Here is a 27,986-nt window from a genome sequence, read left to right as displayed (position 1 = left end):
TTTAAGTGATACTAACTAGCCCACAGCAAAGAAAATGGAAGATTAGGGGCACTGTACTACACAACTTGTACTTTCTTCCAAATTTCTTCACATCTCCAACCTTCCTGATTAAGAACAGGCAAGATTTTATGAGCAACGTGACATAAATCTAAAGAGAAAACAAAGCTTGTTGTAATCACTGCCATGTCAAAACTGGAAAAAAAAGTGCAATAAAATTATCCACAATGTGATGAATCCATAGTAATGTGTCTGGAGCATCTAGGCATGTGCCACTCATCCTCCAAGGTTTGGCCTTCTGTGGTGACTCAACGTTACTCTCACAAGATCCAACTTTAACTGCTTTTTTGTGTTTTGCTTTGTTTTGTTGTGTTGTTTGTTGTTTTTTAAGCTTGGATCAGGACACCATAGGCTTCTTGTTTTAGCCCAGCATTGCAATCAAAATCTTCATGTTTCTCCAAACTGATGAGTGCCCAGTGTGCTTTTCGGCCCCTGTAATACCTTTTTCCTTTTACTTGGCAGCAGTTGGCTGAGAAACACTGAATCTGAGGACCAAAGAAATGGTGAGAGACGCAGAATGAATAAATGAGAATAAAAAATACAATTTCCTTTTTTTTCCCTTTCCAAAAGAAAGAGGAAAGGTTATTACAGTCATTGTAAAAGCAGACATGTGACTGCAATGCGACTAAGTAATGTGTGCTGTGCTGTGATTCTTCTACCTTGTGATCTAGTGACTGGTAGGAAACGGGCCATGTGTGTTGATGGACTGTTGCAGCTTCTCTTCTTTGGCTCTTCTGCTGTGGCAAAGCTGGAAAACAAAACCAAAGTCATCTGAAGTTTCCCCTTAAAATGTTAAGTGCAGTACTTCCTATAACATTCACACCTAACAATAATTTACAATAAATTACAATAGAGCCAAATGCAGTAAATATGGCACAAATTAAAACTATAATTTTTTAAAAAGTGTCAGGAGGTTCAATAAAACCTCTATTTTTAAACAATTAAAAATCTCTGTCAATTATTTCATGGTTCAGTTTTTAAAAGGTTAAAAAAAGCCAACACGTAACCCTAGAACAGCCACGCGGCATCATTTTTACCCACTGATGCAACAGTATCAACAAAAGCAAAGATTTCACTTCTTGAATAAGTTTTTTTAATTACTTTCTCCAATGATAACAAATAAAAGAAGCTACTTTCAGCTTTCCCTTGCCACAAGGGGTCAACACAGCGGGTAGGCTTTGCATGATAGATTGGTCATTATCATGACCGTCATCAGCCTCTCTCCAGTTCCTTACAGGTTTAACACCCTGTTTGCATCCCATTCAAAACTCAAAAAAATGATTTTTTATCGTTCAATCAAACCCAGCTAACTCTGACTCATATAACAAAACATGAATGAAACATGAATTAAAAAACAGCATAAAAATGACTCCTGGCCAATTCTAGGTATAAATGTTTTTTTGTCGTTCTTGCTGTTGTTAGCATCTCACTGTTCTTTTTTCCATGAAGCTGTTCAGGAATTCGTCAATGTCAATGCGTCCTTCCAGGAAGTTTTCAGCCGTCTCCTCAGACTCCTCCTCTGCCTGGTGAGCTGCGACTTTTAACCGAGCCTGTAGAGTGCTTAGACTGCAACTCTGGTAGGGAGTAAAATAAAAAAACAAAGACAAAACATAAATGAAATACAAAATGATCAAAGAGTGTTTACAGGCAAACATGTCTGGGTTTATATCTATAAGCTCTTCTTTAGAGTATTGCTCAATCTAATGAGTACTGTTAAACAAATCCTTTTTCTGATGGTGAAGGGACCTTGTATTGGCCAAGTCAAGTAAAAAGACAATGTAAAATCTTCAGGATAACCTGCTGAAAGATTAAAGTAACTGTATGTATATATTTGAGCCTTTAATGTATACTTTTGACCTTGTGTGGATTAAAGAAAATTCAAAAGAAATTCAAACTTATGCACCCAATACTTGCTATTTAAAGTGAATAAAGATATATGCTGTGCAATCATTAAACCCTGGAAAAGTCAATTAAAAGCCAAAAAAAATCACCACAACGTTCACGTCATTGATGAGTGTATATAAACCTCTGACCACAACTGTAGCAGACCGACATGTAGTCACCAATTAAGTCTGTATCTTATATTTTACTTTTTCTTTTTGTGCTTGGTTTTCTGGAAACTAAGCAGTCAATCAAGCTTAGCTTAACCCTCCTGTTAAGTTGGTTTCCAGGAACACCAATTATGCTCCTGGGTTAATTTGACCCGGGGCAAATTTACTCATCAAAAAGTGTCAGAAACACTAGCATTGATTATTTTACAATTTTCTTTTATAATTTTGATTTTTTTTTTCGTTTTCTGTAGTGATGCAGATGACATGAGACATCTCTTCTGTTCTGGGTCAATCTGACCCGCAACATAACAGGAGGGTTAAGTAACAAAGAGTACTACAATTACACAGTTATACAATTCACAAGTTACACAGTATATTAAACAACCCAAGCTCAGTTTTAATCAACAAAATGATAAATCAGGATTGGAATAAACATATGAAAATGTCAAAACTCTCATTTCAAGACGTGTATTTGCACTAAACATGTATTACATGTAAAACCAGAGTGTGCTGGTGTGGCCATTTACCTCACTGAGTTCGTGCTGTCTCTGCATCTTTGTTTCAAAAGCTGACTTCATCTGAGTCAGCTGTTCATACTGTTAGCACAAGAGACAAAAACACATAATGAGCAGCAGGACAATGGCATGAACGAATATGTGAGCTATGTGTGTATGACACAGAGAGGAGACCGTGCCTTTGCAGTTACTGCGCCTAAACTCTGAAACCGTCTGCCTTTTCAAATTCTGACCTCTCTAACATTTTGAAAACCTGTCTGAACACACCTCTTTAATCCCTAGCTTTTTACGGTGACTGAGTTGTTTTGCTTTTGTGGCTTATCTTCTATTTTTCTATATTGATGTATATATTTATTACTTTTCTATTTTTCAGTTAGTACAGCATGTTGGTCAAACTGCATTTTTTAAAATGTGCTTATAAATACACTGACTTGACTTGATTATGAAACAAAGAGGAATTACGTATGAACTGACCTTGTAGAGCATCTCTTGTCTTTTTCCTTCCAGATGTGGCTCCATTTGAAGATTTTTCTCTGCAAAAACACATTGACACCAACTTAAATTAGAGTTTCACTTTCCTATGACTCGCAAGACCATCTATGAGAACAGGGGGGGAACTTACTGGCCATGTCCAGTATACTGTTGACCAACTCTTCTTTATCAGATGTGACCTGTTTCAGTTGTGGCAAACTCACAAAAAACTTGAGCAACACATCTTCGTTTTCAGACATATCTGACAACTGTGTCAGGCTGGGGGTGGATAAAGAAAAAAGTGGATAAATGGGCAGATATGTGAGAGTAATTATTTGATGTGTGTGCCCACTTACAAAAAACATGAAAAGCTTGTAACTTTTATTGTAGGTTCATTTTAATGGATAGAGACAGAATATTAACCAAAACCCTCAATGGAGTGAAGTCATTGTGTACGCTTAGAAGAAAAAAAACAACGTATAACGTTTTAACTGCTTCTTGACTGTCGGGTTGGTGCACTTTGGGTTATACTCAGCAGATTTCATACTCCAAACACGGCTCGTTGAGCTGAGCCCTAGCATTTTCTGCCAGTTCTGAATCATTTAGATCAGCGGTCCCCAACCCCCGGGCCTCGGACCGGTACCGGTCCGTGAGTTGTTTGGTACCGGGCCGCGAGAGTTGAGGCTCAGGTGTGAAATGTATGGTTTTCAGGGTTTTTATTGGTTTTCAGCGTTATTTTGTTATCGTTTTTATCGTTAACTCTGTTTTCCTGGGTCTTTTCACGTGTGTTATGAATAAATCTTCTTTTTTTCAGTACCGTTACTAGTTTTATTTTGTTGTATTTATCCGCGACACCTTAAAGGCCGGTCCGTGAAAATATCGTTGGGCATAAACCGGTCCGTGGTGCAAAAAAGGTTGGGGACCGCTGATTTAGATGTTCACTAACAAACTTAGGACATGCCTCTACATGTGCTGAAAGATTTAAGTCATTTATGGCAAGAGTCTTACATGGTGTTCTGTCTTCAGATCACTAACAAGTTCTTCCCGTGTAGTTTCAGGTTGATCCACCACCTTTCTCATGATCATGCTCACCCCCTGGAGCAAGATTTTTATAGTTCTAGATTTTCCAAATACTTTTTGGAGATTTTTCTGGTTGATAATCTGTCTCTCACTATTAAAATGAAAAATTAGACACTATCGCTTTCTTTGTAAGTGAGCAACTTATAAATTCAGTATTATTTATAATTATTTCCATCACTTTACATAAACAGATATTGAATACATCAATAATGGTATGAAATAATGTTTGTCACGAACAAACATTTCACACTGTGCAAACATTTTAATTTGAAATCATTAAGGAATACTTTACTTCATGTCACAGAGTTCAGGAAAAGACTCAGGAATCTCAGGCATCTTGTACACGTGTCCATTTAGTCTAGTCTAGAAGAAACAGAAGTTATATATTCACATCACAATCTTCAGTGTATTAATGTCTGAACACTAGAGCTGTGTCGGACTGTCCAATGCTAGTTCGCTGAGTAATTTTGTCTGATGCTATCTGCTTCTTCCTGTAATGTGTAATGTGCATGCACTAGTGGCACTAATATTGGCCAGCATGAGATTAAAGTTTTATTTGAGTGACCTAGAAAGTCCACATTAGTTGTATGGAGTGTTAATGACAGCGCAAGTTGTAGATCTGTTGGCAGGACACCATGGCTTGTTTCCCAAGCTTGGATTTTTTCTTCATTCGCTGATTTGTTTTGTTTTCACTTTTGGTTTAACTCTGGTTAGGTTCATGTGCTGAAAACTACTTGATTAGGTTCAACAAAAAGTTCTGGTTTGGGGTAAAATACATCCTTGAGTTCCACCAAATTACCTTTAAATTTGGCCAATTTCCCCATCAGTGACATTTTCTCAACCATTCGTGGGTTGCTTCCAGCCCGGCTAATGTTTACATTTACAAAGCAATCTTTATTAAACAGAATTTGTGCTGGAAGCAGTCCAGAACCTGGGATATAGGTGGAGGAACCTACAAATTTTTGATCAATGCTTTTATCTGGTTGGGGAAGGTGATGCTTTGCTTGCTATATGCTTGACTGTTACCATTCCATTTTTATACACTGTGCATCAATTGCATACCTCTGAATCTCCAATAGGTACAGGCAGTGGCAGGTCAGAAATTATTCCATATGGCGCTGGAGCTCGAGGGGGCCCAAGGGCACTATCGACCCCTGGGTGAGGCATTGGCGCAGGGGCTGGACCAGAAGGTGGTGTCTGACTGGGTCCCATGTGGCGAGAACCAAAGTGAAAAGCCGGATTGGGGTAAGGTGCTATACCTGATGATTTGTACATACTGCTCCAGTGAAAAAAGGAAAGAATGAAAGGCATAACATCAATGTTTAAATGATGTGGAAAAAATATATCGAACTGCTTTTTAGAACCACTTTAAAATAATATTTAAAATAAGACCACACTTGAAAAATATACGAACTTTCTTAGAATGCCATAAGAAAGTACTGAGAAATAAGTGTCTTATATTCTCAATGACAGAAGGAGGAGACTTACTAAGGAAAGCCAGAAGGACCGCTAGACATCAAGGCGGGAGGACTTTTCCAGAACTCGTCAAGCAGACTTTGGATGACCTTTCCCAGGTCTGAGTGCATCCCAAACTAGAACATATATAACAACAACTAAATACAGTAACATGGATAAAATTAAAGCATGAATTAACAGAAGAACCTAAAATAAGTGGATTTACTTCACAATGAACCAATGAAAGAAACAGAAAAAAGCAAACAAGTACATGTTTTTGCAGCTGATGAACACCTGGTTTATGTGCACAGCTGTGCATCGACGACAGCTCTCCCCACTCTATCTGGATCAATTTAATTATGTATTAAATTATTTTTTTAAATTTGGTTACATTCAAGATGCTTTCTAAAGTATGCTATTTATTTATTTGTGTGTGCAGATGATGTAAACTGGATAATAGAATTAGACTATTCTTCTTGGTTGAAGACACAGAGCATTTGATCGGTGGTGAGAAGACCTACTGCTCAGGCTTGGAAACCCCCTGACTTTAAGTTACTTATTTCACTTTCACTTTTAGTCAGATGAGAAATGTAGTTATCTTGGACACTACCATGAGTAATGATCTTTCAACTTGTCCTGCTGCTTTCACAGCAATGCTGTCACTTTGCAGCGTTTTACTTCCCTTTGTTTCTCTCTCTCTTTTTTTCCACACAGATCATTGAAAAACAGAAACAAAAAAGAAAACCACACACACATTTGTGCAATGACACTTTAAACAAAAAAAGTGTTATCTGTGTCATTTTAAGTATGGATTCAGGATGCCATAATTTATAATTCTTGTTTAAGATCTGAAAAAAAACCTCTTTAATTCTCAAAAGCTACTTACATTAGTGATGAGGGGGCTCTTGATCATAGTGCCATTATTGCTGTCCACTAAATGATGACCAACAGGGGGAAAGACACTAACCACTGGTTTCTCCTGGGGGAACTGAGGAGGCAGCAAACTGAAATGAAGGGTAACAAAAGAGAAGTGTTTAACTTAGCTAACATTAAAGGGTTTAACTATCAACAATTTACAGCCCAGATAATATAATCTAGTTATGATGTAGTATTGCTGGATAATCAATAAACATTACTTGATAATCAATAGGAAACAAGTCAATTATGCAGGAAGCAAATGAGAACTTCACTGATAAACAAAGAAACAGACTTTATAAGAGCAGGATTATTGAAAATGTAGGTATTTATTGTGTCATAAATTTTGTTCTTGGGATTAGTAAGACCTGTGTTTACCTGCTGTTACATGCCAAAGTGGCATCTGTCAAAAAATGTTTATGGCAAATACAGTTCTCAAATACCCAGACCCAAACCAATTATTGGACAGTCCTCCACACCTATAAAGCATATATTATATATATTATATAACCCCATATTTTCTTTATAGGTGACAAAAATAGAAGCAGAAATGGGAGTGAATGTGTGACAAAGGTTTTTCCTAAGAGCTCTCACAAACATTTGACTACCTAATGTGAGAGTTATTAGAGCCTATGGCACATATTTGGGTTCTCAACCGGCTTTACTAGTTTTTCTTGTCTCATCTTCTTTGTGGAAATCTGAAAATTTCTATCTTGTTTCTCGTGTAATGTTAGCCTTCTTTTGTATTAATTTACAGTCAGATTTCAATCAGTGGTGTAAGTACAGACTGACTTTGAGGCACACAAACCATTGTCTGTTGATAATCTGAAATTACTGTATGCAGTGTGACAAAAAGTTTCAGAAAAGAGGCCCATAAAATCCAAAATCCTTTTTGGCCTAACCCATGTTGACAGTCATAATGCTGGGTATGTTTAAGCAGCTTCCAGCATGGCTGCTATTATTCCCATTCTGACCACTCTTTTAAACTGACCCAAATTTCATCTGAAAAAACACGGCTGGTTATAACAGGCTCTGGCAACAATACAGCAGTTTGCAGTCCACAGTCTCCAAGCCTGAAGGCAATGCGGTACATGAGATGCTATTATCATTACCCAATGGTGTGAGACTCCCAGTGCAAAGTTCAATGCAATTACTGAAAATAAAAACCAAGCAGAAATGCAAGAGAATATAATGATAGTAGTGAGAGATCTAAAAAAAAAAAAAAGCAGCCAGATGTATATGAGAAAATGACCTCCAATGTGAGCTTAGGTAAGGCTCTTTGTTTTCACAGCCATACAATTAGAACTTTTTGACCCCACCTGGTAGGTGTATAAATGTACTCACATGTTAACACTAATGGTTGAATTGTTGACTGTGAATGGTATTCTGTATTCCACATCCTTCTGGATTTCTGCAAGGCTGTAAAACAGGAACAGGGCCAGAAATTTGAAGATTTATCAACATGCAATCAAAAGAAGATGCAAAAGAAGAATTATACACCTAAGGTCAAGGTTTATGAAATTCTGCTAGTTTGAAGAGCAAATGATAGATTCAGTATTTATCCTCACCCAACAAATTCTGTCGGTGAGGGATTAAATGGCACAGAAGGTGAACATAGTTTTCATGAATAAGTAAATGCAATCTATTTATGGTACTTAGTAGTTGATCGTTGGGGAAAAGGTAGGGAAAAAAAAGTTGTTTCACAAAAAAGAGCAATTAATACACTTGACATGTTAGGTTTTAAAATCACACACAAGTGTCTGTCAGTGTCTGATAATAATGAACTTTCCCTTCCACTGCCTCTAATACTGCTGATACCACTATTTATCTGAATAACTGCAGTTTCACCAGATAAACTGCACCAGTGAAATGATGGAATAATTGTAATGCCACACTGTTTATAAAATCACAACTTGAAAAAATAGGGCAAAGAAGGTTCATGTTGAAGTTGGTCCGGAAGTCAATATAAGGGGTTTAAACAGTCAGCACCCCAAAAAATCAATTACCATGTCAAAGCAGCGTGTAGAAAACCTTAACCTTACACCTAGTAACATCAGTGTCATCATATGAGAAGCATTCAACAGAGCTCCATAGCATCTAAAAGCACATGATATGCATTTGATATGCTTGGTTCCTTCTCAGAAACTGTGTAATCCCTTTTCTTTGTCACACACGTGGCATAATTCGCATTAGGAGATAGAAGACTGTGACTCCTCAAGAAATGAACCACAACAGTGGGTTTATGGTGGCTTACGCTGGAAACATTCGTTGATAAACAAAGGCTAATACTTTAATCTCCACTTCTCAGTAACAAGCTCATTTTAAAACTACATGCATGGCAAACACATGACCACAGGACATGTTCAGCCACGAGCCCTAAAAATAGACCCTGTCATTTAATGCTAACATAGCACGCGCTAATTAGCCATGAGAAAAGGCTAGCAAGATTAGCTTACAAACCAGACTAAGGGGCTTCACAAAAGTGGGTTTACCTAAAATAGTATTACATAATTTGAATATTTAGAGAACAGATGGGATAAATGTGGTCGATAATAAACGAAAAGTTGGTTGCTAGCATGAGGTACTTTTAACTTAACTATGAGAAGTAGCTAGCTCTGAGAAGTAAACAGCAGGTGTGTTGGTAAACTGAGTGAGGGTGTTTTCTATTTAACCCCATTAAAATGTTCAGGAAACATCGTGGTGACCATAAAACAATCTCACGGGTCGGGTTTTGGGGTGACGGATCGTTATTACCTCGGGTGGGCAGCTTTTAGGGACTCGATCTGCCGCTGTCTCTGTTGCTGTAAGCTGTTCAGAGGAGGGAGAGATCCAGAGCCTTTGGAGGTTGGGAAAAACCAGTTCATTCTCTTCTGGAGAAACCACTGACCGGACTTGGCGAATCTAAAGGCCGAGTAAAAACGAAGAAGAAATGGAAGAGAAAGTCAGCATGAGCGGTACACGGTGTGGAGATTTGCGGCGCTGGCCGCTGTTAGCTGTTTGACTCTCGGTTTCTCGTCCTCACAAGGTGTACTTTCTGTATATGTTACAAAGTCGGATGGCATATCCTCATTTGTTGGTTAAAGTGTCAGTTCCGGTTTATCTCCCAAGAGCTGTGTGTAAATGTCACCCAGTCATTAATATCATGCGAGAGATTAAGGCTAAAGGAAGAAAACAACCTAGCTAATAACAGCTTGATCAACTTATTTACGTGTTACGTCACGCAAACGCCTACGTAGAGCGCAACTTCCTGTTTTCAACCTTTTTTCACAATAAAATATGAGAATAACATATTTTTGGGGATTGGACCTTATAATAAACTATATGAGATTTAAGAATAAAGCAGCAAAACCATTTTAAAAATGCAATTTTTTAGTAACATAAATGATAATAATTTTGTGGGTGTTAAAACGTTTTAGGGTGAGCATGGGTCCCTCTTTATGTAGGACTCCACTACATTTTTATCACTTGTCCCACACATTCAGATATTGTTCCAAATTTTTGTTTTTAAAATCCATCCTCTAGGATGTCTGTGAAGGTTCTCAGTCATCCAGGTCATCGTAGTCAAAAGAGCTTGCAAAGAAAAGCGTCTGGACTTCTTTAAGTTGCTTGAAGACGTTTCACCTCTCATCCGAGAAGCTACTTCAGTTCTAAGGTCAAATGGTGGAGTCCCAGATATAAACCTAGTGGGAGTATCCCCCCACAGAGGGACAAAAGGACCCCCTGATGATCCTCTAATCGCCTGAGCTAAGGTGTGAAACTGGGTGTGGGTCCCCATCAGCCAGAGTTTCGGGTGAGTTCATTGTGAAACCTGGCCCCACCTTATCATGCGAATTCCTGAGGTCAGATGGCCCAGGATGTAAGTGGGCGTTAAGGCGTCTGGGAAGGGATCTCAAAACTGGATTATAGATGGCAGAGAGTTGGTGTCGTAAACCACCGCCTCTGTTCAAAGATGGTCGCTCACAGTGGACATAGATGGCTTCTTTCACTCCTCTGAAAGAAGCCATCTATGTCCATCTATGGGGGTTACTCCCACTAGGTTTATATCTGGGACTCCCACCATTTGACCTTAGAACTGAAGAAGCTTCTCGGATGAGAGGTGAAATGTCTTCAAGTAACTTAAAGAAGTCCAGACGCTTTTCTTTGCAAGCTCTTTTGACCATCCTCTAGGATGCATATTCTTCTAAAGTGTGAAGAAAGTAGCAATTTCACCATTGGTCTTCTCCCTTTTTTGTCAGTTATTTCTGAGTCTAACAAGAAACCTGTAGCTAAAAAGGAATCTGAAAGAAATAGGCAGCTGCAATGTGAGAATGTAGATAGGCAGAATTTGATGGTAGTCTGTAGGATGACTTGAGAAATCAAGAAGAAGTAGCAAGTGAAGGCAGACACAAGGATTTAATAGTGGAAGCTTAAGAAGGAATAACGTTGCACAGGGAAAAATTGTCACAGGCTCTGGGTGGTAGGGAAGAGTTCCCAGATATCTGGAAGTGGTAGAGCTGAAGTGGTGAAGGAAATTGCCAAAATGGTTTTTGGTATTTTCTCTGGATAGAGAAAAGAAGACAAGGAGGCTTTGCGGTGAATATGGAAATGCAGGAAAGTATTCAAAAGAAGAGGTTAACAAATAAATATCAGGGAGATGAAGAAAGTCAACAGGAGTACCGGGAGGGTTTTGATCCTAGTGATTTGCTAAATGATGATGATGATGATTTTTAAAGTTGACATAAAGTATATTAAAAAACCAAAACACTCCAAAAAACTCCAAAACTCAAAGAGGTTTTCAAAGGTGGTTGAAAAATATCCCAATAATTTATCTCACAACTGATCATAGTCAGGTGTACAGTTTAGATTTTATTCTTTGCACTGACAATACTGCATCCAGTTCCACTGTATATATATAGTGACGATAAAAATTATTGTACTTATCAGTCCTAGCATAACTAAGTCAACATAACTTTAAGTTAATTCTTGAGTATGCCCATCAACTTTCAGTTTCTTAAAGATAATTTAATACATATTATAATGCAACACAATTACCAACCATTCAAGCAAACATGGCATATATTTTTTTTCTTAAAATATGGGAATCAAATACAGGGGAGAAGGCCAAGGCATGCTGGATCCCCCACCCCAAGATCACGATTCATGGTGAACATGTAACACTTCTTATCACATACTTTTGAAACATTTTTATCTCAAACATTTGCTCAAAAGTTTGGATTTAAACTAAAGTGCATTTAAAGTACGAAATTGTAAAACCAAAGCCAACCTTCTTTAAAACATATTTCCTTCCTTTATGCTCCATAACAAGGCAAAGTGAAATTATTTAAAACAGTTGCTTTTTGCCCAGAAGAGACAACCATCTGTGTTTTTAGCCCTTGTGATAAAAACCGGAGCTTTAAGCACTTGAAACTATTTTTATCTTTAAATCCTTTCTATGACCACTCAGACCATATTCCCTTCATCAAAACTACATTGAACTATAACTTTCACAAAAGCAAGATCAATCTACTGATAAAAATATTTTTTGGCAACACCAATTTGGAAACATTTATGTTGTTCGTGTTCAAAAATTTGATAGGAGTAAAAGATAATTTGGACCTGTTTTTGTTTTTGTTTTGTCAACAAAAGGGGATGATAAAACCATGGAGATGGCATCAGTTTAAAAGAGACAAGTGGATGGTTCACTCACAATATTATTTTGCTTTACTTCATACACAGTCCCTGTAAATGCTTTCTAGGCTTGGTAATGCAATTCCCAGCAACTTACTTGCTATCATTACTGTCTTTCTAATTGCCTTTTTCTGTCCCTCAGAGGCATTTCCAAACAAACAGTACAGAAATTCAACACACTTTCAACAAAAGCCCAGCAGAACATGTAAAGCATTTTAGACTTTGAAGGCTAAAAGTTTCTGCAAAAATATAAATTCAATGCCTGTCTTATTTAAATAACTCAGAAGTCACATATGACTTTTCAGGTATTAGTAAAGGGCAAGTGTCTGGAAAAACAGTTACACAATGTTTTCCTCTTCAGCTTTCTTAAAACGACTCAGATCATACTCACTTCAATTCTGTAAAGAAGCACAGAACAATCATAAATGACAAAAAACACATGACAGAATCATGACTGTTTGTCAGCTTCATACTTCAATGGAAATATCATAGCAAACCATGTTGGTTTGCAAGACCATACACTCTACAAACACATCAAATAAAACACCATAGGAATGATCCTTCAAAGTATAGCCTTAGAAAAACTGCGGGCAGAAAGAGCTAGCGATTCCCAGGACTACTCTCACTCATAGTTTGCCTCAGCTGTCAAACATGGCCAAAGTCTTGAGTTAATGAGAAGTTAATGAATTATCACTGTTGTACGTAACTACAGCAACATTAGCTCAGATGAAGCTGCTTTTAAAGTTGATTACGTAACATTTAAATCCAGTTTTGAGAGCCTTGATGCTCGGTAAAAGTATTTTAATATAATACCATTTACTCAATCCAAAATCTGTTGCTGCCATTACTGTGATCATTTTCCAGAAAGTTAAAATTTGAAAATGACCCAAAATCATAAATAGCGCACATTTCAGATGCAGTTGTTCACATGACCATTAAATGTCACACCGTCTTAGATTGTGACCAAAGCACATAACTACCTATGTGGAAGTAATCACCAAACCAAAAAAACACTTTTGTTTTATTCTTTAATTATTCTAGAGCCACTCTGAACATATTCCCTTTCTCACTGCTCTACAGTAGAGCAATAAGCAATCATCCATGACAGAGAACGTGTGCAGTACAGCACTACTCCATCAGCTTCATGCTCAAAAGTGAATATCACAACTCATCATCGTGGTTAGCGAGACCATACACGCTAGAAACACATTCCTCAAGTCAAAAACTAAAGAAATGATCCCTGAAAGTATAGTCTTAGCACAACTGAGGATGGAAACAACAAGTCACTCTCAGTACAATTATTCTCACTCAGGGTGTTGATCTTTTAGAAATCGTCTTATTATCTAATGTTACTGTTTGTCTGTTTGTTATGAGTTATGAGTGTCTAGGGTGCCAACCTCTGCCGCACCTCGAGGTGCTGACAAAGGACACATTTTACATAGAACAGCACACAACATACATAGAACCAAATTTCAAACTGCATTTACGTCTCATTATCTGAGCTGATGTTACTGTTTGACCAGTTTTGACAGCTGAGGCAAACCATTAGTGAGAGTGACTGTCCTGGGAATCACTAGCTTTTTCTGGGCGTTGCTTAGCTAAGACTGTACTTTTAGGGATTGTTTCTATAGTTTTTGATTTAAGGATTGTGTTTCTAGCGCGTATTGACTTGACATAATTAGCTGCGATGTTTCCTTTTTTGAGCTTTGATGAAGAGAATATGATCTGAGTTGTTATTAGACAATGCTTTAACCACAGAAAACACAGGTTCAGCCATCCCATGCAAGCCCCTTCATATGTAAGCAGAGTAGTTGCTGTATTAACAAATCAGAAAAAAAAACTTGTCGAAAGTCTCTATATGAACTGTTCTTCTTTTTTTAGTGAGTAACAGCGACCAGTCTGTTGAACAAGAATTTCTTACACTTGGACTAAATGTTGTCAGTGTACCAGCTCTTCAAGTAGGTCAAGACATCTAGTGACCACTTGTATTATTGGTCTCAGATAATAGCTTATTGAAATAAAAACCAAGATTTGCAGATACACAAGTGCAAGGGAGCATAATGTGTGATCTATAAATAGCAGCCAGAGGTGTACAAGAAGAAGACCTTAAATGTGAGATTGGCCAAATTTTGATCAAGTAGTGCTCTTTGTTTTAATCCCACATGATAGGCAGACAAATGGACTTGCATGTTAATCTAGTCATCTAGTGCCCACTTGTATTATTGGTCTAGGGTTAACAATTTATTAGATAATTTCAGCTTAGCACTGACCTTTACTTGACCATTTAAAACCAGAAATTACCAGATGGAAAAAAAAACAGCAACACAGCACAGGACTTCCACTCTTATCTGATTCACTATCTCACTGAGCCACAGGGAAGTAATGAGCTATTAAACAGATAAATGTTACACAAATTTTTCAGTGCCTGTTTAACACTTCTACAACCACTCTGATCATATTCTCTCTCTTACTGCTCCACAGTAGAGCAATAAGCAATTATCAATGACAAAGAACATGTGCATCACAGTACTACTCCATCAGCTTCATGCTCAAAAGAGAATATCACAACTCATCATCGTGGGTAGCAAGACCATACACTCTAGAAACACGTTTCTAAAGGCAAACCTTATAGAAATGATTCCTGAAAGTATAGTCTCAGGTTACAGGAGGGTTAAAACTGCATCTCATTCATGGTAGCATCATTCTTACTCACGGTTACTTCAGTGGCTCATCCAAAGATACCAGTGCTTTTCTTCCTTATTTTAAGAAATAGTTAAGAAATGTGCCACTAAAACACATTTACTTATTTATTTGATAGATTTGAGATATTTTTTTTAAGTTTATGGTGTGGCAATCAAATTGAGTCATCCTCATGAGTCGTAGTCCTGTCTGACTGAGAATTTTTTTCTGTTCTCTTTGCTTAAAATCTAGCTGTTCTCTATCATATTGAGAGTATCTCTCTCCACTCCGTTACATATTCCATATATACGGGGTTGAGAGATAGTCTCTTGCTCAGAGAACCAAGGTTACAGTGTAACCATACGTTACCCCCAACATTTGGTGACTTTTATCTAAAAATTAATTTTCCAGAATGATGTTTGCTTAATCATTTTTTAGAACTCTCACGACTGCATGACACACTATACTAAAACTCATGTAAGTTAAGACTACACTTTCTATAGTTTCTGATTTGAGAAATGTGTTTCTAAAGTGTATGGTCTTGCTAACCACGATGATTACTTGTAATACTTCTAAGCATGAAATAGATACAACATCTAACATTTTATCTAAAAATTTATTTCTCAGAATGAAGTTTGCTTGACCATTTTTTTTAAAACACTCACGATTGAATGACACACTATACTAAAAATCATAACAAACAGACAAACAGTAACATTAGACAATGAGACGATTTCTAAAAGATCAACACCCTGAGTGAGAATAATTGTACTGAGAGTGACTTGTTGTTTCCATTGGCAGTTTTGTTAAGACTATACTTTCAGGGATCATTTCTATAGTTTCTGACTTGAGAAATGTGTTTCTAGAGTGTATGGTCTCGCTAACCACGATGATGAGTTGTGATATTCTCTTTTGAGCATGAAGCTGATGACAGTGTTGTGCTGTTTCATCATTGATGATTGCTTATTGCTCTACTGCAGAGCAGTGACGAAGGGAATATGTTCAGAGTGGTTGTCGAAGTGTTAAAAAACAAAACAATTGCTGAAAAATATTTATGTAGCATCTATTTACTTATTGGTCAGTGCTTCTCTGTAGCACAGTGAAGACAAGAGTGGAAGTCTTATCTAAATTTAAAAAACCTTGTTTGTTGTTTTGCACCTGGTGATTTTTTGTTTTAAATGGTCAAATAAAGATCAGTGCTAAATAGAATTATCTAATACAGTGGTTCTCAGAACAAATATTGCTTAAATAATTTTCTTTCCACTAAGCAATGTATCAAAACTACATCTAAGCCAGCATCACTACAGTCATAGATAAAAGCAGTCAAGCCAATATTTTTTTTTGTACATTCATGCAACCATTCACACATTTCTCAAATCAGAAACTATAGAAAGTGTAGTCTTAACTTACATGAGTTTTAGTATAGTGTGTCATGCAATCGTGAGAGTTCTAAAAAATGATTAAGCAAACATCATTCTGGAAAATTAATTTTTAGATAAAAGTCACCAAATGTTGGGGGTAACGTATGGTTACACTGTAACCTTGGTTCTCTGAGCAAGAGACTATCTCTCAACCCCGTATATATGGAATATGTAATGGAGTGGAGAGAGATACTCTCAATATGATAGAGAACAGCTAGATTTTAAGCAAAGAGAACAGAAAAAAATTCTCAGTCAGACAGGACTACGACTCATGAGGATGACTCAATTTGATTGCCACTACATAAACTTAAAAAAAAACCCTCAAATCTATCAAATAAATAAGTAAATGTGTTTTAGTGGCACATTTCTTAACTATTTCTTAAAATAAGGAAGAAAAGCACTGGTATCTTTGGATGAGCCACTGAAGTAACCGTGAGTAAGAATGATGCTACCATGAATGAGATGCAGTTTTAACCCTCCTGTAACCTGAGACTATACTTTCAGGGATCATTTCTATAGGCTTTGCCTTGAGAAATGTGTTTCCAGAGTGTATAGTCTCGCTAACCACAATGATGAGTTGTGATATTCTCTTTTGAGCATGAAGTTGATGACAAAGTGTTGTGCTGTTTCATTATTGATGATTGCTTATTGCTCTACTTTGGAGCAGTAAGAGCGAGAATATGATCAGAGTGGTTGTAGAAGTGTTAAACAGGCACTGAAAAATTTGTGTAACATTTATCTGTTTAATAGCTCATTATTACTTCCCTGTGGCTCAGTGAGATAGTGAATCAGATAAGAGTGGAAGTCCTGTTTAAGATTAAAGAATTTGTGTTGCTGTTTTTTTCCCCATCTGGTGATTTCTGGTTTTAATGGTCAAATAAAGGTCAGTGCTAAGCTGAAATTATCAAATAAATTGTTAACCCTAGACCAATAATACAAGTGGGCACTAGATGACTAGATTAACATGCAAGTCCATTTGTCCGCCTATCATGTGGGATTAAAACAAAGAGCACTACTTGATCGAAATTTGGCCAATCTCACATTTAAGGTCTTCTTCTTGCACACCTCTGGCTGCTATTTATAGATCATACATTATGTATGGGCAGAAATCTGTGCCATCAGAAACTTTTTGAATAAGTTAAATTTGAATTCTGAATTATAAGTTGAATAAATGCTTTTAAAAACTGAATATGAATTAGCCTAATTTGAAATTCAATTTATTGGTTCGAAAATGATCATCACTTAATTGAAATTGAATTTTATATTTTGAAAATGAATTCATTTGCTTTGAAACCGTATTTTATCCTTTAAAAATGTAGCTCTCGAATAATTTCAGATTCACTTCTCACCATTCAGTTTCAGTTCTACAATTCAATTTCAGTTCCAAAATTCAGTTTTTTGGGACTTACATCCGGTTTTGGTTCAAGAGTAATCGAGCACAGATTAATAGAACTACGTTTTACTAGCGGACCGAAAGTGTTACTGACGGGAATCTACAGCATCTTGAGCTGAATTAAGACATCAGAAGTCATTTGTTATGTCGAATGACCAGCGGATAAACTCTCAGGTTGGTAATAAATGTATTACATGTATAAGAACAAGCGTCATGTTAACAAATGATAGCCGTACAGTAACTTTTATGCTTATTGTAGCTGTTAGCTCAAAACGCTAATTTAGCGTAGTTTGCCCTGAATTCAGCTTTGACAAACAAATATGATCGACTGTTTCTAGTAGAATTCCAAAGTTGTCATCTTGCACCCTCTCAGAGTCCTGTATGCTTGCAGAGACCCCTACAGTAGGGAAACATGCAAAACAGTGTCCAAACCTTTGTATTTTAGCTTTATTTATGTCTTACACAGCATCCTAACTCTTTAGCTGACTTAATAACTTTAGCTAAAGTGAATAGTTAGTCTAATTCATTAGACTCCCATAATTATGCTCCCATGCACTTGTGTATCTAGAAATCTTGGTTTTTATTTCAACAAACTATTATCTGACACCAATAATACAAGTGGCCACTAGATGTCTCTACCTGCTTAAAGAGTTGGTAGATTGACAACATTTAGTCCAAGTGTAAGAAATTCTTCTTCAACACTTGTCTCTGTCACTCACTAAAAAAAGAAAATGTGTGTAAAGTCCCTTAAATAAGCATTTGTTTTCTCATTTTCAGTTATTAATACAACTACTAAATTCAACTTACACATGAAGGGACTTGCATAGAATGATTGCACCTGTGCTTTTAGTGCTATGACACCAGCTTAGTGAAATATATTTAAAGCATTTCCTAGAACCACTCAGATCATATTCCCTTTGTCAAAGCTCCAAAAATTAGCAATGAACAGTCATCAATAACAAAACACATGACAAAATCATGGTTGTCTGTCATTTTCAAAAGCGAACATCACAACTCATCATCGCGGTTAGCGAGACCATACACTCTAGAAATACATTTCAAAAACTATCGAAATGATCCCTGAAAGTACAGTCTTAATTAAGCAATGGCCATAAAGAGCTATTGAGTCCCAGCACAGTCACTCTCACTAATGGTTTGCCTCAGCTGTCAAACATGGCCAAAGTCTTGAGTTAATGAGAAGTTAATGAACTATTACTGTTGTACGTAATTACAGTAACATTGGCGCAGATAAATCTGAAGTTAGAGTTGATTACGTAACATTTAAATCCAGTATTGAGAGCATCAATGGTTGGTAAAAGCAGTTAAATATAATACCATTTACTCAATCCAAAATCTGTAGCTGGCATTACTGTGATCGTTTGCCAGGAAGTTAAAATTTGGAAATGACCAGAAATTGTAAATAGTGCACATTTCAGATGCAGTTGTTCACATGGCCAAAGCAAAAGGTAATCATCAATGACAGACCATGTGCAGTACAGCACTACTCTATCAGCTTCATGCTCAAAAGAGAAAATCACAACTCATCATCATGGTTAGCGAGACCACACACTGTAGAAACACATTTCTCAAGTCAAAAACTATAGAAATGATCCCTAAAAGTACAGTCTTAGTTAAGCAATGCCCAGAAAGAGCTAGTGATTCCCAGGACAGTCATTCTCACTAATGGTTTGCCCCAGCTGTCAAAACTGGTTAAACATGAACATTAGCTCAGACTTAAATGCAGTTTTGATTTGGTAACCGCTGTTCTATGTAAAATGTGTCCTTTGTCACCACCTCGAGGTGTGGCGGAGGCTGGCACCCTAGACACTCAAAAGTAAAATATCCAATCTAAAAAATGAGTGTAATTTTACTTTCTGCATGGTTCTGTAACCATACATACAGCATTTTGCAGTTGCAGATAGCAGTCTCCAATCTGAACGCACTTGAGGTGCTATCATCATTGCTTCACAGAATGAGACTGTCAGTGCAAAGTTCAATGCACTTACTGAAAAAAAAAAGATTTGCAGATACACAAGTGCAAGGGAACTTAAAACAGAATAGAATACCTCTTTATTGTCACTGTTACAAGAACAATGAAACACAGTTTGGCATCTTTCTGTAAATCTACACAATAACACAGGCATTTACATTTACACAAGAAAGATATGTACAATTTATACATACACATGCATACATATGGCTACATACATGCATACATACAGATACATACATATATGTATATACACACACACACAAACTTCCACATACACGCTTACATATATATACATACACATACATGAGGAGCATGTGCATTGTGAGGTGCAGTGTGATCAGTGCTATTGCACATTGAGTGTGTGTGTTTGGCGGGGGGGGATACTGTTGCTACTATAATAAATATGGTTATAATAAATACTGTTTAAAGAGGTCATGTCCAAGAGTGTTGGCAGTGCAGTTATCCTCCAATAAGGGCGGAGGTAGGGCATGTTTGACAGCCTGTGGGTAGAAGCTTCTATTGAGTCTGTTTGTCTTTGACCTGATGGACCTGTAGCGTTTACCAGAGGGAAGGGGGGGGAAAGTGAGTGTCGAGGGTGCGAGGGGTCTTTGATGATGATACTGGCTTTCAAAAAGTCTGAAAAAATCTAAAGTCCACTTTTCCACCTATCAGGCGGGATTAAAATGTTCTGACAGCAGATTTGTGAAAGCTAAGAGCATTACCTGATCAAAATTTGGCCAATCTCACATTTAAGGAATATTAAATCTTTACTGTCTCATCTGAAATGTTGTCCTTGCTCTACAGAAGTTTTACTGAATCTGTTATTTCTTTCTGTATCGCTGCTTGGTTTGGTAACGTGACTCTGAAGAACAAGAATCAGTTGGGACTTTTGGTAAAAACTGCCAGCAAAATCTCAGGGCATTGGCAAGACAGACTTTTGACCATTTATAACAAGCATGCGCTGAGGAAGGCTCATTCTATTGTTAATTGTTTTAACCATTCACTTCACACTGAGTTTAACTTGTTGCCCTCTGGCTGTTGTTTTAGAGTACCTGTGAGGAAGACCAAAAAACTTGAGGTTTCTTTTATCCTTACTGAACCCATCTCTTTAATGGAAAATAACTGTCTTGTGGCTTTTTGTTATTGTTTTGTTTATTCTTATTGTTGCCCTTGGTGCTATACTAATTTCGTGTTGTGGGACAATAAAATATTGAATTGAATTAAGGTCTTCTTGCACACCTCTGGCTGCTATTTTTAGATCACACATTATGCTCCCTTGCACTTGTGTATTTGCAGATCTTGGTTTTTAATTTCAGTAAGTGCACTGAACTTTGCATTGACAGTCTCACTCTGTGGAACAATGATGATAGCGCCTCACGTAACGCATTGCCTTCAGGTTTGGAGAATGGTATCTGCAACTGCAAAATGCTGTATGTTTGGTTACAGAACCATGCAAAATGTAAAATTACATTCACTTTTTTAGATTGGATATTTTACTTTTGAGTGTCTAGGATGCCAACCTCTGCCACACCTCGAGGTGGTGACAAAGGACACATTTTACATAGAACAGCAGTTACCAAATTTCAAACTGCATTTACGTCTCATTGTCTGAGCTAATGTTCATGTTTGACCAGCTTTGAAAGCTGAGGCAAACCATTAGTGAGAGTGATTGTCCTGGGAATCACTAGCTCTTTCTGGGCATTGCTTAACTAAGACTGTACTTTTAGAGATCATTTCTATAGTTTTTGACTTGAGAAATGTGTTTCTAGAGTGTATGGTCTCGCTAACCACGATGATTAGTTGAGATGTTCCCTTTTGAGCATGAAAATGACAGACAACTGTGACTTTGTCATGTGTTTTGTTATTGATGACTGTTCATTGTTTATTTTTGGAGCTTTGACAAAGGGAATATGATCTGAGTGGTTCTAAGAAATGCTGGTGTCATAGCACTAAAAGCACAGGTACAATCAAGTTTCTTCATGTGTAAGTAGAATTCTGTGGTTGTATTAACTAAAAAAACCACAAATGGTTATTTTAGGGACTTTAAACAAATTTTCTTTTTTTAGTGAGTGGCAGAGATGAGTCTGTTGAAGAAGAATTTCTTAAACTTGGACTAAATGTTGTCAGTCTACCAGCTCTTCAAGCAAACTTTTTTTGAGAATGCAATTTATTAAAAACAAGGCTTAAACAGAAACAGGCTGTTTACAGCTGATCAAGAGTTTAGGACCACAACTCCAAAAAAACAAACAACCTGTAACCCCATTTTCTCTCTAAACTAGCAGAATTCAAATAAACCTTGACTTCAGGCGCATAATTCTTGTTTTTTCTTTTTTTTTTTTGTTGGATGTGTTTTCTGTCATTAATCAATGTTCATTACTTCTTTTCAGAGCTTTGACAAAGGGAATATGATCTGAGGGGTTATAGGAAATGCTTTAAATATGTTTCACCAAGCTGAGGTTATAGCACTAAAAACACAGGTACAATCATCCCATGCAAGGTAGCCCACGTGGAAATAGAATTCAGTAGTCACCATCACAGTCACCACTTGTAACGCATGTAAAATGTGGACTCTGTCATCAGAGCCAGGTGATAGAAACCTACAGATGTTTGCTGGTTTGGTGCTTAACTCTAATCACTAAAATAAAGCAGGTTCAGAGGCTTTTCCGTTCGAAAGAATTAATGTAATTTTACTCTTGGCATGGCTGCGTAACCACTCTGATTGTCAATAACAGACAACACATGAAATAAAACTGTCTATCAGCTTCATGCTCCTCCAGTCTATGTAAAAAACACTGTACAAACATGTAAGAGAGAATGACAGCACTAAATAAAAGAAAAAAAAAAACAGGTAAGAGGGATGGTAAATAAAGGTTACAAAGCAATGACTTAATGAAAAAGACTATTTGTTTCAGGTTGAAAAGATTCAAAAGGTTCATGTCTCTGAGTCATTAAGAAGTAAGACTGTGTAAAAGCACCTGGATAACATTTAAGGATGTATAACTTTTTTTTCTTTCTAATTTACTAACCTGACACTCCAACAGTCCTCAGTCCTCTTTTAAGATTTCAGTGCAACAACTAAGATGACTTTTTAATAAGGTAACAGTGTCTGTAACAGAAACTTTAAACACAAGCATCCAAGAAAACAACTAAATCACACTTTACTACTTTTTAACACTCTTATAACCACTCTGATCATGTTCCCTTCCTCAGTGCTCAGCAAAGAGCAATCATCAATGATAGAGAGAATGAAATGAATCATTATTCTCCACCAGCTTCATGCTCAGAAGGAAACATCGTGACTCATCATCGTGGTTAGCGAGACAGTACACATTTGAAACACATTTCCCAAGTCAGAAACTATAGAAATGATCCCTGAAAGTATAGTCTTAGTGTGCTCACATGTGTAAACTGCATGTGGTTTTCAGTAAAGTCTTCATCAGTCAGGGTTCTTCTCTGCTATTCTATAAACCTTGTGCAGTTGCCATGTCTCGTCCAATCATCTGTGTTTATGCAAAGAACATAAATACAGAGGATGTAAAGAGACAGAGGAGCAAAGAGTGTGCGCATTAGAGGAGCTGCGTAAATCTGCTGTTTGATGAAACCAGAGCAACACACTAGACACAGAGGAGAGAAAATACCAATGTTGGTCAATCCTCTTGCTCCATAACACTGAGACATGCCTCTGAGAACTACCTCTAGTGTGTAGGATGGAAAGGGATGGGACTCGATATTTATGTTTTAGCAGCGTGTTAAGCAGATGTTTTGAAACGCTGCTACAAAGTGTAGTTCGAAACACCCGTGTTACATGACCATAAGTAATATAGGTTTTGGTGCGCTTTGCCCCAGTTTCAACTGCTGGCTTAGTTTCTGCTTAAAAGTTTGACTAGCAGAGTGGAGAACAAAACAGATAACAACATAAATTCCTTGAAATGTTAAAAGTCATCAACTCCAGCAGCAGAAGCAAAGGACAGTTTGCTGATGCAGCTGTGGAGGTCAAAAAATAGCCCACGGCTGCATCTGTTCCAAGGACACATGATCCTTTAGATTGGAAGGAATGATAAGTCATATATCCTCATATTTATAGGTTAGCCTACCTATGTATACTTGCAGCGTTTCCAAGGCTAAAGAGGTAAACTGCCCAAAAAGACACTAACTGAACCCCGAAATATGTTAAACATGACAAATGTAGACATTTGATTTTCTCTTGTTCATCTTCATTTTCCATCAGCATAATTAGCAACATTTGATCACACTTGATGCCACCGTAGTTGAAAAATCTTTTACAAAGCTTACTGGGGCCTACTCAGCCCACATACAAAGTAGCAGGCATTTAAATCTACTGAAGATATGAAAAACATGTTGATCATTAATAATTTGGTATAAGTATCACCGGTTTTGAACTGTGCAAGGCGATTTCACAGAAGTGCCACTGAGAAGTGACATTAAGGAAAGGCTCAGATTGCCATTAACACGGAGTAATACTACTGTAGCAGTGTATAAACCAATCATTCAGTTTCATTTAAACAGTTTTAGTAACCACTCTGATCATATTCCCTTCCTCATTACTCCACAAGGAAGTAAAGACCGGTCATCAATGACAGAGAACATATGAACTGAACCATTATTCTCTATCCGCTTCACGCTCAGAAAGGAATATCACGACTCTTCATCGTGGTTAGCGAGACCAAACACTTTAGAAACACATTTCTCAAGTTAGAAACTATAGAAATGATCCCTGAAAGTATAGTCTTAGTGTGCTAACATCAGAAAACTGCATCTGCTTTTCTGTGAAGTCTTCATCACTCAGGGTTCCTCTCTGACTTTCAATAAGCTCCGCCTGTTACCACGATTTGGCCAATCATCTGTATTTATGCAAATAATACTGTGTAGCACATCCAATCACATACAAGAGAGAACGGCCAGACTAACAGATCAACTTTATAAAAGTTTTTAGGGAACATGACGGGTAAATAAAAGTAAACAAAAGTGTGATGGTTGCGCCATTCAGTTGAAGCTAAAAAGATTCAAAAGGCCCGCCTCTCACTCACTGACAAATTAGACCAATTGTGTAAGTGTCCCTCAAACATGAAGTACAAAAAATATAAGGTGGTTTAGCAATCTGAGTACATAAATAGACTGTGCTAACTTGCAGGTTCCTTCACATACAGACAGATTATTAGACAACAGAGAGACACAGCTGACCCGACTACTGATATTTTTAACTTATAAAGTTGGCTCATGATTTATGAAGTGAGTGCATCATGAATATGTTTATTATGAATTCTTTAACTGTAGTATAGTAAGCGTAACTAAACATAAAAAGTATAACTACACATCTTTTACACATACATGTTCTGAAATTGTTTTTGTAGACCTGGAATTTAAATGTGCTTTTTTTTGTTCTATGTACAATAAACAAACACATGACTGGACAAAAAGGTTTGATTCAGACCTGTTCTCACTTCATGTTTGAGATTTTTTTTTAACTTCCAATAAAAAAACAATTTCACATGTTTCCGTGGGCCGAATCTATCACTTGAATATCTCAGTAAGGCCTGCAGGTAATCAGTGTGCTAAAGTAGAACTGGGTATTCTTTTTTTATCAGTACGGATTCAGCTAGTCCGGTCTGGCTCGATGCTGAAGGCCTTGGATTCGTCCTCCTCCTTGTGTAATTTGTTCTTAATTTGTTTTTGGGGGAAGGTTTTTGTTTGTTTGTTTTTTCTGTTGTCTATATAAATTTGGTTTTGTTGCCGGAATATATTTTCCTTCCTACACAAAATGCAGCAGTGTCGAAACATCTGTAAGAAAGATTATTGGGATCTACTCAGTCTACATACAAAGTAGGTGAGAATAAAATCCATAAAACTCTCAAAAATGACATGACAATCATGTGTTGATAATAATTATTGATACTTGGGTATGATAAGAAGCCCTGTTTTATATTTTAAAAGTACTGGCTGTACGGTTATTTCACAAAATGGTGTTAACAAAAAGAATGAAGACAACACTTTTATGTAGTACCTGTTCCTGCCACAGGAAACCATCTCTGCTGAAAACATAGCTTTATATGATTTCTTTTGTACCCATTGTAACCACTCTGATCATATTCCCTTCCTCATTACTCCACAAGGAAGTAAAGACCAGTCATCAATGATAGAGAACGTATGAACTGAATCATTATTCTCTATCCGCTTCACGCTCAGAAGGGAATATCACGACTCATCATCGTGGTTAGCGAGACCATACACTTTAGAAACACATTCCTCAAGTTAGAAACTATAGAAATGATCCCTGAAAGTATAGTCTTAGTGTATTTACATGTGGAAACTGCATGTGGTTTTCTGTAAAGTCTTCCGCACTCAGGGTTCCTCTTTGACATTCAATACGCTCCGCCTGTTACCATGTTTTGGCCAATCAACTGTGTTTATGCAAATAATACTATGTAGCACATCCAATCACTGGATACCGCTAACAATACTGACAGCAAATGTACAGGAGAGAACGGCCAGACTAACAGATCAATTTTATAAAAGTTATTAGGGAACCTGACGTGTAAATAAAGGTTACAAAAGTGACTTTGTGATTGTGGCGACATTCTGTTGAAGCAGAAAAGATTCAAAAGGCCAGTCTCTTACTGACAAATAAGATAGGTTGTGTAAATGTCCCTCAAGCACGAGGGACTTTTTTAATGCACAATTTAAGTACACATGACTTAACAAAAGAGTTAATTTGAGACTTGTTGTAGAGATGAGGTAAACTGTTCCACTGAAACTCAAGCTGCTATTTTAACATTCATCACTGCTATAGATAAAGGTTTATCAAAATTAGGTACTTTAATACCATGTATAATTTTTGCACACTATTCGTAACCACTCTGATCATATTCCCTTCCTCATTACTCCACAAGGAAGTAAAGACCGGTCATCAATGACAGAGAACGTATGAACTGAATCATTATTCTCTATCCGCTTCACGCTCAGAAGGGAATATCACGACTCTTCATCGTGGTTAGCGAGACCAAACACTTTAGAAACACATTTCTCAAGTTAGAAACTATAGAAATGATCCCTGAAAGTATAGTCTTAACGAAATTCTGGGTCGAAGCAAGAAGTGATTCTCGGGAACGCCATTCTCACTCACGGTTTATGTCAACTGTTAAACATGACCTAAACGATCAGTCCGCGAGGAGTTAGTAGACTATAACTTTTACAGAGCTACGATTATGCAAGTAGATCTAAAAGTGTGGCTAAAGCTGTTTATTTAAGTTTTAAAATCCAGTTTCCAGTCCCACAATGCTTTGCGAAAGCAATCGCATACATCACTATACGAATTTATTTATTTTCACTCAAAAATCTGTAACAACCGTTATTTTTATTGTTTCCCTTAAATATAAAGTTGTGAATAACATAAAAATTGAAAGACACAATGCGTTGATCATGGAAATAGCAGTAACCTTAAGTTTAAATAAATGTTGTGTGGTGCATCGCTTATTATACTCCTGACATGAATCTGGAAAAGAGGAAGCGTTCCGCTTAGAAACCACTATTACAATTTGTTTAATTAAAAAAAAGTTTAAACTTGTAACAATTGGTTAAAATATTAACGATACATAAATCACAAAAAAGAGACACGTCTATTGTTTTTTCTTTTGTAATATAAGACGTCGAATCTGTACGTGTAGCACCGCAGCTACCCTTGTTACGACACACGAGGGCAGCATTTCATTGGCTAACAGAGTTTAATCGTCACGCGATATTCAATGTTTAGAAGACTGCCAAAATTTATATTTCGGTTAATTTTTGCTTAAAATAATAAAAATAAAAAGAACTCCGTTACATTAGTACACAACATCCTAGAAAAACTCACTAGGCGTCGAATGACTTCAACACGGACGCCGCCTAACTTTAACTGAAAAAGCTAGGTGAAATAGTTTCACCTTCAACTAAAAGCAACACACTAAGGGCGAAAACTAAAATAAAAGTGCGCCACAAAAGGCTCAGTCGACAGTATTTTTAACTACATTTTAAACAGGCTGTAGCTAATTATCGGCTAACATAAATGTTTTCACCCAGAGACACCACGCCTCCATCTCAATTTTCTTTCTATAAAAATATTTTTAATCATCTTTGAAACAAACTACTCACCAGCATGTTGTCCAACAGCACATTCGCTTTGTCTTAAAGAAACAGTCTCAATTTTTAAAAGCTTTAAAATAAAGCCAGATAGCCAGGAGACTCCCCAGTTATTAACGTTTTGTTTTGTTGCGCATGCTCAGGGACAGAGAAGAA

At 37.0% G+C, this 27,986-nt stretch overlaps 1 protein-coding gene, 9 non-coding genes and 4 pseudogenes across 10 annotated transcripts; 4 read left to right on the top strand and 10 right to left on the bottom strand.

The window, feature by feature from the left end:
* Positions 1-244: 244 nt before the first annotated feature.
* vps37a (VPS37A subunit of ESCRT-I) lies at positions 245-27,925 on the bottom strand. Its single transcript, XM_085459879.1, has 13 exons — positions 27,843-27,925; positions 9,299-9,445; positions 7,889-7,963; positions 6,516-6,633; positions 5,663-5,766; positions 5,237-5,450; positions 4,467-4,537; positions 3,246-3,373; positions 3,098-3,156; positions 2,636-2,704; positions 1,488-1,631; positions 717-805; positions 245-542 (listed from the first exon to the last, which is right to left on the bottom strand). Exons 2-12 carry the CDS (start codon positions 9,406-9,408, stop codon positions 725-727), a joined length of 1,173 nt encoding a protein of 390 aa, XP_085316005.1. The 5' UTR covers positions 9,409-9,445; positions 27,843-27,925; the 3' UTR covers positions 245-542; positions 717-724.
* On the bottom strand, positions 12,583-12,788 carry LOC146708137 (small nucleolar RNA U3). The gene has a single exon (XR_014921120.1). It is a non-coding gene; the product is annotated as a small nucleolar RNA U3 (small nucleolar RNA).
* Positions 13,254-13,467, bottom strand: LOC146708136 (small nucleolar RNA U3). The gene has a single exon (XR_014921115.1). It is a non-coding gene; the product is annotated as a small nucleolar RNA U3 (small nucleolar RNA).
* LOC146708135 (small nucleolar RNA U3) lies at positions 13,812-13,940 on the top strand (annotated as a pseudogene).
* On the bottom strand, positions 14,655-14,868 carry LOC146708134 (small nucleolar RNA U3). Its single transcript, XR_014921118.1, has one exon. It is a non-coding gene; the product is annotated as a small nucleolar RNA U3 (small nucleolar RNA).
* On the top strand, positions 15,699-15,902 carry LOC146708133 (small nucleolar RNA U3; annotated as a pseudogene).
* On the top strand, positions 16,800-17,005 carry LOC146708132 (small nucleolar RNA U3). The gene has a single exon (XR_014921117.1). It is a non-coding gene; the product is annotated as a small nucleolar RNA U3 (small nucleolar RNA).
* Positions 18,601-18,800, bottom strand: LOC146708131 (small nucleolar RNA U3; annotated as a pseudogene).
* Positions 19,132-19,333, bottom strand: LOC146708130 (small nucleolar RNA U3; annotated as a pseudogene).
* LOC146708129 (small nucleolar RNA U3) lies at positions 21,409-21,621 on the top strand. The gene has a single exon (XR_014921116.1). It is a non-coding gene; the product is annotated as a small nucleolar RNA U3 (small nucleolar RNA).
* LOC146708128 (small nucleolar RNA U3) lies at positions 22,880-23,085 on the bottom strand. The gene has a single exon (XR_014921114.1). It is a non-coding gene; the product is annotated as a small nucleolar RNA U3 (small nucleolar RNA).
* On the bottom strand, positions 24,233-24,448 carry LOC146708127 (small nucleolar RNA U3). Its single transcript, XR_014921113.1, has one exon. It is a non-coding gene; the product is annotated as a small nucleolar RNA U3 (small nucleolar RNA).
* LOC146708126 (small nucleolar RNA U3) lies at positions 25,790-26,005 on the bottom strand. Its single transcript, XR_014921112.1, has one exon. It is a non-coding gene; the product is annotated as a small nucleolar RNA U3 (small nucleolar RNA).
* Positions 26,567-26,782, bottom strand: LOC146708125 (small nucleolar RNA U3). The gene has a single exon (XR_014921111.1). It is a non-coding gene; the product is annotated as a small nucleolar RNA U3 (small nucleolar RNA).
* Positions 27,926-27,986: the final 61 nt, after the last annotated feature.

The sequence above is a fragment of the Copadichromis virginalis genome, linkage group LG6, assembly GCF_057382275.1.
Source record: "Copadichromis virginalis isolate Kocher_CV1m ecotype Utaka linkage group LG6, C_Virginalis_male_GT1.1, whole genome shotgun sequence".
In the NCBI taxonomy this organism is placed as follows: Eukaryota; Metazoa; Chordata; class Actinopteri; order Cichliformes; family Cichlidae; genus Copadichromis; species Copadichromis virginalis.
Note: the sequence above shows the minus strand (reverse complement) of the source record. Positions and strands in the feature narration are given on the sequence as shown.